At 39.1% G+C, this 20061-nt stretch overlaps 3 protein-coding genes across 3 annotated transcripts; all 3 read left to right on the forward strand.

The window, feature by feature from the left end:
- The first annotated feature begins 149 nt into the window (after positions 1-149).
- Positions 150-3771, forward strand: fis1 (fission, mitochondrial 1). The gene is made up of 5 exons (XM_084543227.1): positions 150-235; positions 715-847; positions 2030-2106; positions 2802-2907; positions 2996-3771. The coding sequence occupies exons 1-5, from the start codon at positions 191-193 to the stop codon at positions 3097-3099; spliced, it is 465 nt and encodes a 154-aa protein (XP_084399353.1). The 5' UTR covers positions 150-190; the 3' UTR covers positions 3100-3771.
- A 4982-nt stretch (positions 3772-8753) lies between these two features.
- On the forward strand, positions 8754-11903 carry cldn15a (claudin 15a). Its single transcript, XM_084543311.1, has 5 exons — positions 8754-9414; positions 9692-9856; positions 10180-10261; positions 10346-10453; positions 11381-11903. Exons 1-5 carry the CDS (start codon positions 9198-9200, stop codon positions 11475-11477), a joined length of 669 nt encoding a protein of 222 aa, XP_084399437.1. The 5' UTR covers positions 8754-9197; the 3' UTR covers positions 11478-11903.
- A 945-nt stretch (positions 11904-12848) lies between these two features.
- Positions 12849-20044, forward strand: dnajc3b (DnaJ (Hsp40) homolog, subfamily C, member 3b). Its single transcript, XM_084543039.1, has 12 exons — positions 12849-13297; positions 14409-14519; positions 14705-14829; positions 14954-15028; positions 15139-15282; positions 15481-15662; positions 15773-15892; positions 16086-16191; positions 16333-16453; positions 16792-16924; positions 17009-17157; positions 18709-20044. Exons 1-12 carry the CDS (start codon positions 13198-13200, stop codon positions 18852-18854), a joined length of 1512 nt encoding a protein of 503 aa, XP_084399165.1. The 5' UTR covers positions 12849-13197; the 3' UTR covers positions 18855-20044.
- The last annotated feature ends 17 nt before the right edge of the window (positions 20045-20061 follow it).

The raw sequence follows: 20061 nt of genomic DNA on the forward strand, positions 1-20061 counted from the left end.
CTTTTCTCATTATTATTGGTTCTAAAATACTTACTAATAAATTAAGATTTTTTTATTTTATTTTATTTTATTTTATTTATTTTTATTTTTATTTTGAATGTAACCGGAGCTTTGCTAGAGAAATCTAAGGATGACGCAGTTTCATGTCACGTGATAAAGGTGGGCGGGCCAGACAGCCGTATCCGGAAACATGGAGGCTGTTTTGAGTGATGTGGTAGCTCCGGAAGACCTTATAGTAAGTTTTCACATCATTAAACCTCGTTCCTTTCATAAAAACATATATTTAGGGACATGACCGACACTCGCTGAGGTCCTCGTAGCTTCTCTTCTCTTAGTAAATGCTGACACGTCTGTGAAATACGACGTGTCGACACGTACTTTGTCGCGTCACGTAGCTAGCTAATGCTAACAATCATGTTTATGATTAAAATCTGGGCACCGTGTTATCATCTTTTCAGTGTATAAAACAATATAACATCAGTTTGGGCATTGTTTTCACAACAGCTGAAGATAAACTACAATTATTGTATAACTACTCGCTTAATATTGCACTATGAGGGCTACATGTGTCAAAACACAATAGATGTGAAGTATCTAGGGAAAGTTCGTAATTTCTGTCGCACCGGCTTCCTGAGCGGACGATTTACTAAAGTATTACACAAATTCAACTGTGTGAACGCTTTGTGTGAGACGGTGCTTTCTTTGCTGTGGCAGAAATTTGAGAAGAAATACAACAGTGAGCTGGTGAAGGGAGCCGTCTCCAAAGAAACGAAGTTTGAATATGCCTGGTGTCTGATCAGGAGTAAATACTCAGAGGACATCAAGAAGGGTATTGTTCTCTTGGAGGGTAAGTTCATTAAATCTATCTTATGTAATATATTATATATATATATTGAAATAAATATATATATTTTATATATATATATAGTATATATATATATATATATATTACTATATATATTATATATATAGTGTGTATATATAATATACTATACTGTATTATATATATATATATATATATATATATATATATATATATAATGTGTGTATATATACTGTATTACTATATATGTGTATATATATGTACACACATATATAGTGATGTGTGTGTGTGTGTATATATATATAGTAATATAGTACATATATTCACTATATATATACTATATATATATATATATATATATATATATATATACTATATATATATAGTATATATATATATATATATATATATATATATATATACTATATATATATAGTATATATATATATATCTCTAAGCTGTTTTCTGATATGTAGTGGCACATTTTACAGCTGAACAGTAAACTTGATTGTGGACGAATGTTGTGAAGCTGTCACTGGCTGTTTATGTTGCTTTAAACATACACCGGCCTGCCATAACATTAAGACCACCGGTGAAGTGACTTCACACTGACTATCTGGTTATCATCGTACATGTGGGATATATCAGGCAGACCGTGAACTCCTCCTCAATGCCGACGTCAGAAGCAGGAAAAATGGATAAGTGGAAGGATTTGAGCGACTTTGACAAAGAGCTAAATTGTGATGGATAGACGACTGGGTCAGAGCATCTCCAAAGCTGCAGCCTTTGCGGGGTGGTTCCTGGTCTGCAGTGGTCAGTGCCCATCAAACGCCACACCGTAACAACAGCTGCCCCCTTGCTGTTGCTGTGGGTGTATACTTGGTCTGCAGCAAAGTTCACGTGGTAGTTTCGTATCAAAGTAACATCCACATAAATGTCAGGGCCCACGTTTCCCATAAGAACATTACATAATAACCAGATTGTCAATGTGCTTCTCTTCAATGGTTTTAATGTCCTGGCTGTATCTTTAGTAGTACTTGAATCTCAGTTTATTGTGACATAACAGCAATCACATAGTCATAAAAAGTATTTTATCGGTATGATAAAAAACAGAATCTTAGGCAACCTGACTGTTTGCATAGTTAGGATTGCAACATATTACCACGTGCGTTTCCAGCTATAATGCTTTTGTGTTTGCTCTTGTAGAACTTGTTCAGAAAGCATCAAAGGATGACTCCCGGGACTTTTTGTTCTACCTTGCAGTGGCCAACTACAGACTCAAAGTGAGTGGAATTTCTCAACTCTCGTTGTCTCATAACTTAAAAAAAAAAAAATCCACCTTTAGCTTCAGAGGAACTAAAAACACGGGGACAGGGTGCCACACGGCTTTTATTCTTCACCTACTCACACAGTACAAAGTGCAAATATGACTTGTAAAGAACTGCCATTTAGAATACAGCGCAAGGTTATAGATTTTTTTTTAAACTCAAACCTTTAGACTTCATGCTTCCTCCTTGAGGGATACAGCGATTGGTCAGGATCTGAAACATCCGATTGGTCTAAGTTCAAAATACTGCAGATGCTCCCCCTTGGGCGTAGCTAGGAAGACGCCTAATTATTTCAGCTACTTGTCTGTATCAGGAAGGTCCTCACCTGCATTCTTGTACAGCAGTGTGCCTGTCTCTGCTCCCTTCCAAGCTGATCATTAAAGATAACTAATTTCCTGTTTGAGAATCTGCAGGTCACGATAATCTTTCTGTTCTCTACCTCTGTCCATGACCTGGTTACATAGTGTACGTGTATGCCGTTTTTATCTGACTGCAACTAAATACATAACAGACCCAGATTGCTGTATATTGTCCTGTTGTGTTTTCCCAGTCACTATTATTTTTAAATGGACCTTTACACATTCATGTGAATTACTGCAAAGAATTGTGGTATTACAGCCATACTCTTCCCTTCTCCACCCTTTTACCAGGAATATGAGAAAGCCCTGAAGTACATCCGGACCCTCCTAAAGAACGAGCCGGGGAACAAGCAGGCTCTGGAGCTGGAGAAACTCATCGACAAAGCTTTAAAGAAAGGTAACAGTACAACCGCTTCACTAGAAAAAGTAAGTTGTGACCTGATTTGTTTCTTTGTGCGATTAAAATCTGACCTGTTGCTTTCCAGATGGCTTGGTTGGCATGGCGATCGTCGGGGGAATCGGACTCGGTGTGGCCGGTTTAGCGGGCCTCATCGGGCTGGCTGTGTCGAAGGGAGCTGCCAAATCCTAACCTGGACACGTCTTCATTTTGCTGGACTTATATTCACTTACGCGCATAAAAAAAAAACAATTACAAGTTTTGTGTTGAAAGCTTGATGGGTGTATAATTTTGGCTCAAGGTTGAATATATACTGCAACACATTAAAGGGTTTGAATAATGCCAGTGAATAATCCATTTTCATACTCATTGAAAGTCACCGTACATGTAATATTACTGTCTATTCTCATGTTATAGCTTTGCACTCGCTCATTACTTGTATAAATAAATTAGAATAGACAAGGTGCAGTTTAATTTTATGTAATTTCATATCACATTCTAAGTTACATTTTGTAAAATATCTTTCTAAAAGAGCCGATGTGGTTGAGTTTCATTGTTTTTAGATTGTTGAAGGAAGTGGTGTTGGTTCACTATGAAGTTCTGATTGTACATGCCAAGAGGAGTATTTGTGGAGTCATTTGTTGGTGATGCAGCATTAGCTCTGCTGTGGAGGAAAGAAGCAGATGTTTGCATTGACTTAGGACATGCAGTTTCTATTAACATGTTCTGACTTTAAGGGTTGCACTTACTGAAAAATAATCCAACTTGCGTGTGCGAAATACTTTTCCTGACATTTACCTCGTGCTAAACTTTTAAGGAGTTTTGTTTTCCATCTTGGTAAATAAAATGATTTATGATTGAGAAGATTTGCGAGTTCCTTCTTCTCCGCACAAAGGAAACACAACATGCTTTTATCACACAGTGCCGATAAACATCAGAAACATCTTTAAATAGGTCCCCAGTTACACATTTACCAAGTGGCATATATGAATTGTTTGTGTGTCCAAACGACCAGTTTGACCAGATAAAGGCAGCAGCAGTAAATTCTCATAATTGAGAAGCACACACCATTAAATTTGTGGCAAAGTTACAAGAAAAAAATACATAATTAATGGCAAATTAATTGTCAGTTTTAAATTTAGAAAGTGTGAACATCAGGAAGTGTGTTCATGGGAACAAAACACATTTTCTCTCATTGCAGACTATAATTTAGGCATGAGTTGACAGGAAGAAGAGCAAAGAAAGCTGTTTCGTGTGAACAAAACTGATACAATGAGTGTGTTTTTAACTGTTACGAGAGGAAAAACAGGAACCGTGAAGCTGTAACTTTCCATTTATCTCAGCCTGCAGCTGATCCACATATTAGCCACATTATTAGGAATCGTTTATCAATGAAACAAAGTCCATCACTTGTTTATTATCATCCATCAGTTGAGCCTATTAACAATGAAGTTATGGTGGTCACTGTGGGAGTGTTTACATTATCATCACCTATCGGTATCTACAGTAGCACTAATATTGGCATGTTTGAAAAGAAAAAAAAAAAACGTGTCTGGCCCAGTTCCCTCGCGGTCGATCATCCTCACATCTTGACCCCCAGGAGATTCAAGTCGCCGGTGTCGTTTTTTACGACAGGAAGGCTTATGAAGGCTATCAGAGGCGTGTGGTGTTATCAGCCTTGCGGGATGTCACTTATTAACCAGGACCGAAACTCACCAGGGACAGATCAGTGAAAACAAAAATCTTCTTTGGTGTCAATGAGGTGATCAAGTGGGTAGATAAAAAGAGGAAAACTGATTTCTGACCAAAAGCCTTAGAAGCTTGAAATAAATATAAACATCCAAACAGAGGGCCTGGATAAAAACACTGTATCCATCCAAAGCTTTTAAATGTCTTCAAAGTCTTCTCATCGTTGAAACACACTTTAACATTAATGATTCATCAAAGCTGGTGTGATTCAGATCGGCTTCAGTGATTCTGAGTTACTAGGGACAATGTTCATTGACTATCCACAAGTTTTAACACATGGCTGAGGGATATTAATGTGTAGTCACTGTAATGAAATGGAGAGGGACTGGGAACATACTGAAATTACACCGTATCTATGTGTCATCACACTGTAATTAAAGGTTACTGTATAAACCAGAAGAGCAGCTCTTTATTGTCTCTTGCCTCATGATTACAGGTTTTTACAGAGTGAGGCAATAAATTTTCACTTTTGTAACAGTGTTATGAGATAATGTGTTGTTTGCTTTGTACTCTACCTTGATTCTGTTATTTTCATTCACAGACACGAACATTTTTGTTTATTTGTTAATATAACTGCATAAAAAGTCATGGAAATAGTATAACTTGGTGCATGATACTAATCCACGATATAGTGTTTTAATATAGACATTTTAAAGCCAGATTTATGCCCATCAGACCTACAACATAGCTTCACGTGCACCTCCCCAGAAAAGTAAGAACACGTTATGGCGACACACATTGCAACAGCCGTGACTGGTCAGGAACGCGTTTCCTCGTCCACGTCTCTCAGTGACTGAATAAGCACATCCATATGCCTGCTACAAACCATCTTCTCTGACGACGTCTTTCTTTTTTGCACTGCAGTGATTTCAGTAAAACTAACTGGAGTTCAACATTTTTTCTGACATAAACTTCTGATTGCTGATGAAGGCCACACAACCGACTGGCGTTGTATCAGTGTAATTACAGAACGACGCCGACACATAACCCAAGTGTAAAAACTTCCAATGCCATGTTCTCCAGTTCTGTTGCAGGAGTGTAAACCCAGTTTAAAGTTTAACCCCTTTATCAGGTCTAAGCTTAGGTGTATTAGAACGAGTCTTAGCTCAGCAAACTTCTTTCTTCTCCTTCAGTCTGTTCAGTGGTTGTTCACACCGTCTCATCATCATCTCTCTTTTCACCACAGCAGTCATTTAACATTTATTAGTTTCACCTCAAACATGCTGCCCTTGTTTAAAGCACAGGAAAAAAAAAAACACCTCCACACACTGGCATGAAACTCTTACCACTGACGAGCATTTTGGCTCAAGCCAAGGTGACGCCAAGACAGCAAATAAGTCTAAATGCCCAAAACGTGGTGTCTAGAATATGACAGACTCTGTGTAGATTTGACACGGAAGTATCCGCAGCCATGTCAGAACCTCTGTGAGGCCTGCGTAAGCAACTACAGCACCTACAGCTAACATGCTTAGACAATGCTAATGGTGATGTTGCTAACTGCTAATAACCACTTAATTTGGCCACAAACCAAGGTCATTATAAAATTAATAAATGAAAAAAGACGTTGCAAACCATTCCAAAAGTTACTCTAGATTAGCTTTGCGTCTGTCCTGTAGTAACTAACGTAGTTAAGTATGGATATATAAGTGGACAGACCTGCCAGCGACAGTTTACCTTAGTCATGCCCTAGAATAGCTGAACAAATGGTTACGTGAACATTGTCTCCCATTGTCTCCCATTGTCTCTTTTGGAAAGAAATCAATATTCTTGCTTTTATATTCATGTTGTAGTATGGGACTTCTAAATATAAAACGGACACACTTTGCTAAATGAGTTGACACAATGCTGATTAAGCTGATCAGCGTCAGGTAAATCTGTCACTGTTTTGCAGAGTTTTTTTCTCATTTGTGCAGTGAACTGTTTCGTCTACTCATCCAGATTCCCTTCATTCCTGGAAAAGCCAAGTAACTTTTCAGGGACCATATAAAAAATCACATAAGTGGTTGTTGTCACAGACAAAGTCCACATGATATTTACATCTAAGGAAAGTAACTTAACAGCAACTATAAAAATTAGCTTGGCAAACACCTCAGCCATAAAAAGAGACATTTATGGGGCAGGAGTAATGTTTCAGAAAGCCTCACGTGTGGGTGAAGAAGTTATTGCTGCTGGGTTTGCAAGGTTGCAGTAAGTATTTTTTTTTTTCATATTCCATCAATGCTTGTAATACATGTTCATAAATGTTATATTGGACTGGGGTTATTTGAAAAGTAGATTTAAACATTGGTCTCACATGAATACATAAAAAAATTTTATATTCCAATAATAGCATTCGTCTTTCTCAAATTTTGGTTAGCATAGTTTGTAGTCACACACCTAATAATTTTGTTTTAAAAATGACATTTTACTTGTAATACTGACAATACTGGATATCTAACATCTAGTTTTTGCTAGTCACGGTTTTTATATTTCAATATAGTTAGCAACTTTAGTAAGGAATTTAGTTATTTTTGATTATATAAAGTTAAAACATAACAAAAACAGCTCAATTGTGGTTAACCTGAAATGAGACTTTTTTTCTTGTGTGAATGAGATCACAGTTTTCAAAAATGACATTGTGTATCATTGTTGTCATCATGAAACTTGACAAAAGTCGAGATAGATGCTAGCAACAGCGGATTCTTGTAGCTAAATGTTAACATCAGCATGCTGATATGCCCGCACTTCTAATATGTTGAAGATTCACAGGTACAATGTTAACCATCTTCATATGTGCTAGGTTAGGATGTTAGCATGCTAACATAAACAAATAAACACAGTCAAAAAGGTGAAAAACATTCATTAGGATGGCTAATAAAAACAGCAAATCAGTCAAATAAAAAATAAGAAAGAATGAAAATGAGAAAACAAAGAAACTACACCTTATGTAAACTCTGTGTCTGGGTGGTTTTACACGGCTAATTGTTTATTATTATTATTATTCTTTTCCCTCAAGTTAATCATCTCCGACTGAGATTAAGCCCTTTCAAAATGTTTTTCTTAAATGCTAAATGTATTTGTTGTCTTACAGCCAAGCTAGTTGCTAGCCATGTTTTAAGCTAATGCAGCATGCCAATACGCTTGCAGGGACATGCTAATGATATCTACGTTTAATGTTAACATGTTTATATAGTATTAAAAAAAAAGAAAAGAAAAAAAAAAGATATTAAAACTTTGGTCATCTGTTTATTTCACAACACCAGCAGTTTCATATTATCTTCGTAACAGGTCAACTCATTCGCAAACATTTATTTCCATAAAACAATCCTTCCTTTGCCGACACTTCTCTCGGATCAGGTTTATTGTTGGTGAACTGGGACTATTTTAGGAGCCTCGTTCTTGACCTTTAAACAAATGGGTTTGCTTTTTTGTAAATCTCCTCACCTCTACACTTGACAGCGGTGTGTGAAATGCAGGTTACGATTTATCTTAATTTTATCAGTGTGGTGAACTCAGAGCTGCCAAAACAGCTATCAGGGGTGGTTATTGATGGGGGACAGACAAACACAGAAACTTCAGGATGGACTGATTAACTTAAACCTTTGTTGTTGGCTGGTGGTTGTGACTTTGAATTAAGGCTTGAAAGGGTGTGGGACTAAGAAGGTCCACTTTGCAATAAAAAAAAAGCTGTCTTTATAATGACTCTTCTGTTTGAAACGTGAGCCATATTGAGTCTAAATTTAACATTTAAGAGGAAGTACAATAAAACAAGTTTTCATGACTGAAATCTAAATTTGCAGTGACGGTCAAAGGCTGCTCATAATTCATGTGATTCATGTTGGTTGTTACATTTATTTTTAAATCCTGTGATTACTTGTCTAATAAACATAACAACAGCTAAACAACATACACAGTTCAGAGCAACTGATGACCATTGGACCCTGAGAGTGAGACAATAAACACCTGTTCAGTTTCAGGGGTGTAAATGAAAAAAAAAGAAAAAAGAAGATTGTGGCCCGGTGTGTGTGTGTGTGTGTGTGTGTGTGTGTGTGTGTGTGTGTGTGTGTGTGTGCGTGCTGTTGTACAACTATCTTTCTGAGGACCAGTTTTTAATTTTATACCATCGGAGTGAGGACATTTGTGCAAAGTGAGGACATTTTAGCCAGTCCTCACTTTACATGGGTGTTTGAGGTTTAAGACTTGGTTTTAGGGTAAAGATTACAATTAGGATACGGTTAGGGTTAGGGTTAGGCACTTATCTGAGATAGTTAAGGTTAGGGTAGAGGGCTAGGGAATGTATTACATCAATGAATGTCCTCATAAAGACAGCCATACAAACGTGTGTGAGTGTGTTTGTGTGCAGGGGGAGGAGAAACAGCAAGTCATATAAATCATTATACATATCTGTTGAGCTGGACACAGTTGCAGACCAGACATCACACACACACACTCAGAGACTTGACAAACAAAATCTGATGCTCTGAATTTCATAGCTCTTTTATTAATTCGGTAAGCTGAGATCTGGATATACCTTTGGCTGACTGCTGGGCAGACGAGGGGTCATGGATCCAGTTGTGGAAGTCGTGGCTTTGATTTTGGGGTTCATCGGTTGGGTGATGGTGGGGGTTGCTCTGCCGAACCGTCACTGGAGGACCTCGACCATCGACGGGACCGTCATCACCACCTCTACCATCTATGAAAACTTGTGGATGTCCTGTGCGACAGATTCAATCGGGGTGCATAACTGCAGGGAGTTCCCTTCGCTGCTCGCTTTGAGTGGTACGTTGACACAAAAATCAATTTTGTAGTACCAATAAATAGTTTTAATTTTTAATGATTACAATGTTTCTCAGTCAAAAAGGCAATAAAAAGCAATGGTTCAAGGCCAATTTAAATACTTTATTTGTCCTCTTATTTCCCTTTGTTGCACTTTAAATGCTTATTACAAAACTTAGCTAACAGAAAAATCGCAAAACTTGCCGCACGATAATAATCATCACTTCTTTTCAAACACATGTGAAGAAGATTTGACTACTGTTTTATTTGCCACCTCCAGGTTACATCCAAGCGTCTCGTGCCTTAATGATCACATCTGTGGTGTTGGGCGCCTTTGGATTTATAGCGGCCCTGATAGGAGTACAGTGTTCGAAAGCAGGTGGAGACAACGTTGTTCTCAAAGGGAGGATTGCAGGCACTGCTGGAGTCCTTTTTATACTTCAAGGTAACATAACAGGGAAAAAAAATGCATTCAAAACTGTCAGAAAATGTGTTTTATTAGTGAGTAAATCAAGATTCGGTCGAAAGTCAAGGACACTTCTTTCAGATAATAATACTCCCTGTCCACTACCCTACATAAAAACTGTAGATAAAGAAACTTCTCTTAACACGCAAATAAATCACTGTCATGATTTAATGCACACTCCAATCAGTTGTCCATAAATTTTCCCTTGGTCTCCTTCAAGACTTTGGACACGTGTTTAATGATCTAACAGTTCCTCCAATACTTTCTTAATAAACATTTGTTACCTCTTTTTCTATCAAAAGGTCTGTGCACTATGGTCGCAGTCTCCTGGTACGCCTTCAATATCACTCAGGAATTCTTCGACCCTTTCTATCCTGGGATAAGGTAAGGTGCTGCTCGTGGTGATGGTGGTTGTGTGGTACGAAAAAGCATCAAATTGGCTGACTGAAACTCTGCCGTGTGTCCCAGGTATGAAATAGGAGAGGGACTTTACATCGGGTGGTCCTCTGCTGTGCTTGCCATCGTTGGAGGAATCTGCCTCACCTGCTCCTGCAAAATGGGCCAGGAAGAAAAATAGTGAGTTCAGTAGTTAGAATTTGACGTAACCTGACTTAGACTTGACAGATGTGATGTGGTTAACTGCAATGAAATCTAATGATCAGTTGCATAGTGTATGGTAACTTCTGTACAATACTCTTTTTAACCTGAAAAAAAAAAAAAGGTATTTCATGGCACTCTGACTCCGTGCTGTGGCAGAATTTATTAACACACCTAAAATGTGGTGTAGCCACAAGGTCACAAAAATGAAACCAATCTGGAAGAGGTTTAAAGTGCAATACCATTGCAAATGTCTGGCTTCAGCAGTCAAAAATCATCAACTCAGCACATAAAATATTAAGTCATTGTTTTTCTCACAGAAGTAACTATGAAGTCTTAAGCTAACTTAGCTTCTTCTGATCAGTTGTTGTTGAAAATAATTCCATAATTAATTACATATCAGGCTACAGGTGACTGATGTGACTGATCTGGACTGATTTACAAGACTCCCTCAGGGTCTCAGATGAACCCTTCACTCTGCCCCAGCTCCTCCTTCTCATTCAAATATCGTCACATTTGGCTCCACAATAATCCAAGATCTAAGTACCAAAACTAATGCTTCAAAAAAGTAATCTATAAATCAATGGGTGACTACACCCATCTCCTATAAAGAGTCTATGGTGTGGAGGGAGAAGTCTGGGTAAAGCCACTCTGTGTAGGATTTGAAAACGTCTGACTATGGCGCCCCTCAGTGGCCATATAAAAACTGACATTTCTGCACAATTATAGAGTTGTAAAACAAGACTGAAAAGACGAGTAACTTTGACAGGAATTCCATACCCTTTTTATACTTTCACTGTGGAATGACGTGATTGTAACAAGTCAAAATGTCTGCTGTGCAAAAGCTCTGTTTTATTTCTCCAACTTGTGAGACTGACATGTTTGTTCGACCATCTTGCTTTGCAGTAATGTGCCTTATCAACATAGAGGAACTGTATATTCTGGAGCTGCACCCACCAGAAGCATGGCCGGCAGTACTTACGGACGGAACGCTTACGTTTGAGCAGGACATGAACACTGAACTTTGTGGGTGGGGATTTTTTGACCTTTTCAGTTTATGTTTTGGTATCTAACATATGGCCGCGTTCAGTTTTTACACTTCAAATGGAACTTTTTGCCTGTGACTCTGAAAAAGCATCGTCTGATGTTCACTGACAGAAGGAGCTTATCAACCTTGTACTGTATATAACCACAATATCCAGTGTGTATACTCTAAAGATATAGTATTGAAATGGTAGCACTGATGTTGTTGCATCAATATACTTCAAACATACTGCATGCTTTCCAACGATTCTTTGTATATTTCGCCCATAATTACAGTAACTCATTTCCAAAGAAATTCAATCATATGAGGATATACATAAACACAGCTAGGCATTTGTGAGGGGAAGGTCAAGAGCGTGATGATTCATATATATATATATATATATGTGTGTGTGTGTGTTGTTTTTGTACAGTTTTGTAGGTAGTATGTGTGGGAAGGAGAGGGTGGAGGACAGGTAATCTTTGTTTTGATGGTATATTTTGTTTTTTACGACATCACACAATAAAAGGTTTTATGCTAAACGTTTCGGTTTGACTTTGTATCCCTGTAATCAGAACAATGGCTGCAATTGCACTGTTAAAAATGGCACATTTTATTCAAAAGTATTGTACTGTATAATATCATAGTGATAAGAAATAACAAATTATTTTCATATGTTTCTATCAAATTACAAAATTCACTATTTAAAATTTTGACAAAATTCATATGTTGTCTTTTCTGGCTGTATAAAATATACTGTGCATTACACTCTTCTTCACACAAGATGCTGCATCTATGTGTGAATGTGAAAAAATTTAACAGAAATATTATTTGACATTTTGTACATAGCCACCACTGAGGAAATACCCTTACATTATCTTATAAATCCCTTAAAGTTAATTTGCGGAGAAATCTTTAGGTCACACTAAAATAAGATTATAAAAATAAAACTAATATTTTAGTAGATAATAACACGTAAAAATTTAAACCATTTGAATACTAACAAGCAAATGTGTCAATAAATTTGGCATTATTAGGTTTCCATATAAAACCTCATCGATATCGCTACTTCCGGTTCCTGACTGTTTCGCTGCATCTAGAATTATTAACATCGCATTACTCTCTGAATAATGTGTCGCTATGAGAACTGTATGCCCTAGGTGATGTTTGGTTAGAGGGTGCCGGCTGCCTGGCCCATGCAGGGATATTATGGGAGTGCCGTCAGTGTTAAAATAGTCTCTCCAATGAGAGTGGCCCACGTTTATGGACGAACACGGATGTGCGCCGTGTGGACCAACCACGGAGATGTAGGGCAGATAGGGAGGGGACGACGAAAGCGGACAGAAAGGTTTCGTTTGCAAAGTGTACACAGTCAGCTGTTTGACTTGTCCATTATCGGGTTACGCGAAGTTGTTTTAGCTTCAAGTGAACCTATTTTCTGGTTCTGGTTTTACGTATGACAAAGCTGCTGAACTGATTTTCTTTTTGGGGGAACCTTTTCGTGACGTGACTAATTTCCACACGGAATACTGTCCTACCGGGACCGTAAATACACTGTCGTAGCTGTTTCTGCGCCCTGAGAGAAGCGGAGAAATGATGATGATTCAATAGAAAACAGCACGTTTTCAATGAAACGAAGCGGCACTTTCACTCGACGTGGACTCGGAGACTTCAAGTTTGCTGGTTCCGGTGTCGAAGCATGAATAAATTGGAAATGGAGTCGTGTCGGCGGACAGGACTCAGCGGGGTCCTGTGCTCCCTGTCACTGCTGTGTGTCATCCTGGACATCCAGCTGGACGGTAAGACTGGCTTTATGGTGATAAACAAACCTTCAGCAGCCTCCTAGAACACGAGTACAAATGTTGCCGGCTTGTTTGTTGGGTCTAGCTGATAAAAGTTCCCCAAACTGTCATGGAGTGTTAGCTTACACCGTTTACATCGTGTCCGGACTTTAAAAAAATAAAAGTAAAAGTAACTGCTATGTTGTTTCTCTGATATAATATATTTCAGGATGTAAAAGTTAAATTAAAGAGATTTATGGGTCATGTAAGAGCCGTGCACGTATATACAGTCAATGGTATGCACAGTGGCGTAGCCATGATTTCTCTTCCGGTCACTTGGTCCCCCATACCACCTGCATAACCAAAGAAGAAGTAACACTTCTTCTTCTTCTTTGCACACATAAAATACTGTCTAAACATTTAAAGTGGACATCAGTCATTTTAATTTTGGATAAAATAATTTTATTTTATGTCGTGTTAGTTTACATAATTTAGGTAAAAGCAATCTTAAAAATTAAACAAGTGATTTGCATATATTTACAAAGCCTTAGGGAACATCTTTAAATTAGTTGTTCCACAGAAAAGTAAAAAATGATCTGTTAAAATAGCAATGCTTCAAAACAGAGAAAATCCTCACATTTTGAAAAGCAGGAGACAAAATGTTTGACTTTTTCATTCTATATAATTAATTTCTTTGCATTTTTTGTACTTTTGTTTGGGAGGTCAACTTATCACTATTTATTTAGAGAAAAAAGTCAGAGTCACTATTATTTAGCGATATTCGTATGTTGTGATTTAGCATAAAATATGTCAAATAAACTGAGAAACTGATCTGTTGTTGCTAATCTGTCAAATAAATCAAAACTAAGTCGTGATTCAGTATAAAGTGTTGCTTTAAGTCATCTTACTGATTTTCTGCATTTCCAATACTTGATTAATAGAAATATAAACGATAATGTAAAGCATGTGAAACAAGATTGATATATTTGCAGGTGCAGCTCACTCTTTATAACGTTCGTGATGCCAGACTATTTATAAAGTGTAAATGAAAATTCAGTTAATGATTGGTGATGATGGTTTGTCAGCGGTGTATTTCCAGCGAGGCTAAAGCCCCAGAGTTGTGTTACAGGTGTCTTGGGGGCTACCCATGTCGAGATCGAGCACCACTTGGAGATGGGCCGCAAGCTTTTGGCGGCCGGTCAGCTGGCTGAAGCCTTGTCCCACTACCACTCTGCTGTGGGTAAGGTTACACACTGACACACATTATGTACTGGCTGACATTATCAGTCTCTGCTCTATTAATGCTTCTTTTTTTACCAAATTTGCTGCAAAAATGTGTCTTTACTGGCAAAAAAAAAAGAAGATGTGTTCTTGTACAGTAGGAATGTTTGAAATCTCCTATTTACTGTTGCTGACTTTTCCCAGAGGGAGACTCTAAGAATTACCTGACCTACTACAAGAGAGCTGCAGTGTTCCTGGCCATGGGAAAATCCAAATCTGCTCTTCCAGATCTGACCAGGGCCATCCAGCTCAAGCCCGACTTCCTGGCTGTAAGTCCAACTCATGGTCTACTAACTCAGAGATCTGTAGTCTTTACAATATTATTCTGTCTCCTTTACTCTCTTACATCTTCGCTTCATGTCATCCGATCTCTTCATCTTCTTGTATTTCCAGGCCCGGTTACAGAGAGGGAATATCCTGTTGAAGCAGGGAAACACGCAAGAGGCGAAAGACGACTTTGAAGCGGTGGTAGGTGTAACGACACCGTACCTTTGAAGTCAGAAGTCTCTGTTCTTTGAGTGTGCGTTTGCCAGAATAATGTGTCCCATTAAATCTTCAAAATCTACCTGCCGTTTCAGCTGCAGCGCTCTCCAGACCACGAAGAAGCTCACAACCAGCTGATGAAGGCAAACGAGCTGGAGGAGCTGCAGGAGGATGCCCATGCTGCGTACCACCTAGGAGACTACAGCTCTACCATCAATGTGCTGGAGAGAGTTGTAGAGGTAGGAGTTGTCATTGCAATGTTGAGTCAACAAGGGCTTTTAAATGTTATTTTAAATCAGAATCAACATTTTTTCTAAAATGTCAGTCCTTTTATGTACAACCTAATAACATGAGTACCAATTAAGTGTTACTTAGGATGCTGTTAAGCTGAATTAGGTTGCAGTAGTTATTTTCTAAAAGTTGCCGTGTTCCTTTAGATCTCTCCCTGGGATCCTGAGTCGCGGGAGCTCCGTGCAGAATGCTACATCCGAATGGGGGACCCGCAGAAAGCCATCCAGGATCTCACGCCGACGACGAGACTACGCAACGACAACCGCGCCGCCTTCCTGAAGCTCAGCATGCTGCACTACAGCCTCGGAGAGCACCACGAGTCCCTCAAGTGAGCATCGCTACTGGACAATAAACAAACCACGGCGAGCCATGCAAATGGGGTCGCATTTCCTTGCCGTGTTGTTGTTTCACTCCACCTGTCCTTCTCTTTCTGTGCAGTCACATCAGAGAGTGTCTGAAGCTCGACCAGGACGACAAAGAGTGTTTCACCCACTACAAGCAGGTGAAGAAGCTCAGCAAGCAGCTGGACTCTGCGGAAGAGCTAATTCAGGAGGAGAGGTGTGTTCATCTGTTTAATTGATGCACGTTGCATAAATGTAGAGGAAAGCTAACGTTGACTGCCATGAAATATGAATAACATACGTTGGTATTTATAATTAATACACTTACTTGTGAGTTTAAAACAGTTTTGTTGTAGTTTTATTATAAATTTAAATCCTGGGCACTAACAAAATTAATTTCTCTCTATCAGGTATCAGGAAGCCATTGAAAAGTATGAGTCAGTGATGAAGACAGAGCCTAATGTCCTGTTCTATACCAACCTGGCCAAAGAGAGGATCTGCTTCTGTCTTGTAAAGGTAAGAGAGAACAAGAACATGTGTCTGTATACTTACGGCTCTAGCACAGCGATGGTCAGTTATTTAGATGTCAGACTTCTAAATAAACTGCTTCAGTCTTTATATTTCTCATAAAATACTTTGTGAACCTTTCAATCCCAGAATAAGTTGCCTGCCGAGGCGATAGATGTGTGTTCAGAGGCCCACCAGAGAGACCCCCGCAACACCAACATCCTCCGAGACCGAGCGGAAGCCTACATCCTCAACCAGGAATACGAGAAAGGTAGCACACTTCTCAGTGACATTTAACCGGCCTGCATGTTACAGTCATAAGAACTGATTATAAGATAACAGCTAAGAGGAAGTATAGCAGTCATGACGCATGTCTCTGATTTTAAACAGTTATATTGCATTTGCGTGCACAATTTAACAAGTGAAACGAAAAATAAAAGCCAACTGGGCTTCTTTAATAAAACATCTCATTGAATTTAAATACCAAAAATACTGAAAACTCTTCAGCTTCAGACTCTACCCTTTCAAAATAAAATAAAATAACAAGACAAGGCTGTGTAGTTACACCCATGGATTTCATAAAGTCTTTTAATATCTGTCTTGCTGCAGCTGTGGAGGACTACCAGGAGGCGAGAGAGTTTGATGGGGACAGCAACGAAATCAGAGAAGGGCTGGACCGTGCACAGAAGCTGCTCAAAATCTCTCGAAAGAGGGACTACTACAAGATCCTCGGTGTCAACAGGTAGCCAGTCAAACCAGTTTTGTTACGAACGTCATTCACCTCTTAAAAGATTTACGATGCACATACTATCTCTGTTTCCTTCAGGAGCGCCAACAAGCAGGAGATCATCAAGGCCTACAGAAAGCTGGCTCAACAGTGGCACCCTGACAACTTCCAGTCCGAGGCCGATAAGAAAGAGGCTGAAAAGAAGTTTATCGACATCGCATCGGCTAAAGAAGTCCTCACTGACCCAGGTCAGGAGCTAAGATTGTTTCCTACATACCAGATCCTTGTCATTTTGTCCTCTGCCATTGCCCATCAGTGAGATCGGTCGTTCTGATTGGCTGTTTTGATTAGGGCGACATAATCATGTGAATACACAAACATTTTCACAACAATATAATCATCTAGAATCAATCAACTGTAGACCAGCATGACTCAGGAGAGGCCAGCTCTACAACATTTTGTAACTTATCTTCCTAGCTAGTCTAGACTGCTCGTATAAATTATGAGTATGAGTTATTTCCTCTTATGGAGGAGTTTCTGTTGTACAACTCTTGTTGGTGTAAAACAAAAGTGGACTGTATATTAAAGATGGCCGACGGGACAGCTCCTTTAAAAGTGAAGCCAAAGCAAGTGGAGCTCCCCCTGATGGCTGGCTGCAGTATAGGTAATAAGCTCCACCTCCTCCATGTTGATGAATGGTACTTGGGCCAAACTAAAACAAGTGTACACGTCAGATAATTATTTTGTTGGTTTCTGTCATTTTAAATAGTTAAAATAATGCTGTTGCATGTTCAAGTTTAGTTTTAGTTAATTATTTGACACTATAGAAACAGAATGTGATCTCATGATTACTACCAGTTGCCAACTGCTCTGTGAAGTGGTCCTATAGGACCATGAGAGCAGGAAAAAATAAATACGTATAATCCAACATTTCCTTGTAACCGGTGGCGGTAGAGCAGTATTAATCAAACAAAAACGTGAGTCTGACGGAAGTGCGGGCGGGGCATCGATAATGGGGCTCCACGTGGCGCCGCTATCAGAGCGTAACTGCGCAGACTCTGGCTCTAAACTCTCAAGATGGCGCCGCCTGTATCCCTGGAATTCTAACGTCAGTTTGAAAAATGGAAGGAAGTGGAGCCGCGTCATCCATATTTATATACAGTCTATGCTCCAGGTACAGGCCATGTGACAAGGTGATACCACTGCTGACCTTCACTGCCACTGTGATGTCGGCATGGTGTGTCCGCATCGTCACGTTCAATTTTAGTATCCGGTTTGAGTAAAACTTGAGGCCATACTCTGTGTTATACTGACTATTATTTCACATTTTCACTTATAAATAGCTATTTTAAAAGGACGTTGGTCATTTACTTCAGCCATCCGCTGTTCAGCTCAGCTAAAGTTGGAAACGAGATAACTGGCTACCTACTGGCTTGAAATCAAAATCCACTATTAAGGCCTCTAAGCTGTGTCATTGTATGCAGCAAATAAATGAAGCTGTGATTTCTCAAGGTTTATTTGCGGACTGTGAAGTTAAGATAACGAGTTGCTGAATCATATTTTCGTCACAGCTTTAGCACAAAGCTAGATAAACTGGCTAAAACGGTGAGTTTTAAAAGTCAGAAATCTCAGCACCTTTAAATAATATTTTGTGTTTAATGGACATTTCAACAGTGACTTGTGTGGTAAAACTGTATAGTGTTTGAAGCTTGGAAATGACAGAGAATCCAAAATAGACCTTATGTTAATCACCTATTTAACTTTTTATTTTCTAAAAACTGTCCCCTCATCTCCCCCAGAAATGAGACAGAAGTTTGACGCAGGTGAGGATCCGCTGGACCCGGAAAACCAGCAGGGCGGCGGCGGAGGACAGCAGGGCTGGCCATTTCACTTCAACCCCTTCGACTCTGGCAGCAGCTTCCACTTCAAGTTCCAGTACAACTAGACCGCTGTCCGTCACGGACACACAGGGGACAGTGCCATTTTTACACGGATGGGACATTGAAGGAAGACCGGCGGCTGATCTATGGAGAAGTCTTCCTCAGAACTTGCGCTTCGTCTTGAACGCAGTTTACTCGAACTTTTGATTTATTTTTTAAAATCTGGACTTCTTACTAGAAAAACTAAAGGACCTGACTTTGGCTGCTGGTGAATTAAATTCAAGAAGATGAAGTGTCTCCTTAGAAAATGGAAAAGTTGGTGGTTGAAAGCAGCTGATATGGGATTTTGGGGGGGGTGGGGGGAGGGTGTCTGCTCTTATTTCTTTCTTTCTTTGTGCCATTCTATGAACATTTACTGAGACTCTTTTTAATGCAGTTAACTCTTGCTCGGACGATGCGTAGAAAGATGTTTTTCCGCTTGCAGTATTCTTTAAACTGATCTCGGCTGAAGCGTCTCTACACTAGATGACTAGAAGATTTTTATATTTAACATCAGGTGATCCATTTTGTTGTTAATGGTGAGACTTAAGCACTATTACATGAAACTTTGTGGGCGTAAAAGTTTAGAAATCCTATGGATCTTCGGTCGGTGTAGGTGCTCTGTGGTCGTTTTTGATTTGAACTAGCGTTGGTTTCTACAGTTATCTGATGAATGCGACTAAATTTTAAAGACAAGCGTAGCAGCTGATGACTGAATCAAGGCTTGTTCTACCCCCCTCCTTCCCTTTCTGCTCATTTCAAAGCACATCGTTCAAAACTTGCACTTTTACCTTTTTGTTTTAACAAAATAACCACTCCACATCTTCTCCACTCACTGAAATTACTGATGTTACTTTTCAGACACTCTTTACAGACAAAAAGTGTGTCTTCAGTGGCCATCTGAGAACCTCATTTATAAAAAGCTCTTACAGGAAACGTGTCAAATGTTGAGCTGAGCCTAAGCTTGAACTCCTGAGGTACAACTGTATGTACTTCATAAGCAGAATATTTGGATAATATTTATCCAATGAGTTGCACTGAGACACAGCTTTTAAGTCGCAGATACAATTTGTAAATGAGGCTCTAATTTTGCAGCCGTGCAAGACACACATCAGATTTTTCTTTTTTGTTTGTTTTGTTTTAGCACGAGTTAAATTATTTTGTCAGACTGAGGACACAGTGACTGTAACCGCTTCTACTGCGCGATTCATTGAACCAAAATGTGACAGGCTC

This window comes from Chelon labrosus, assembly GCF_963514085.1.
Source record: "Chelon labrosus genome assembly, chromosome: 1".
Lineage (NCBI taxonomy): Eukaryota > Metazoa > Chordata > Actinopteri > Mugiliformes > Mugilidae > Chelon > Chelon labrosus.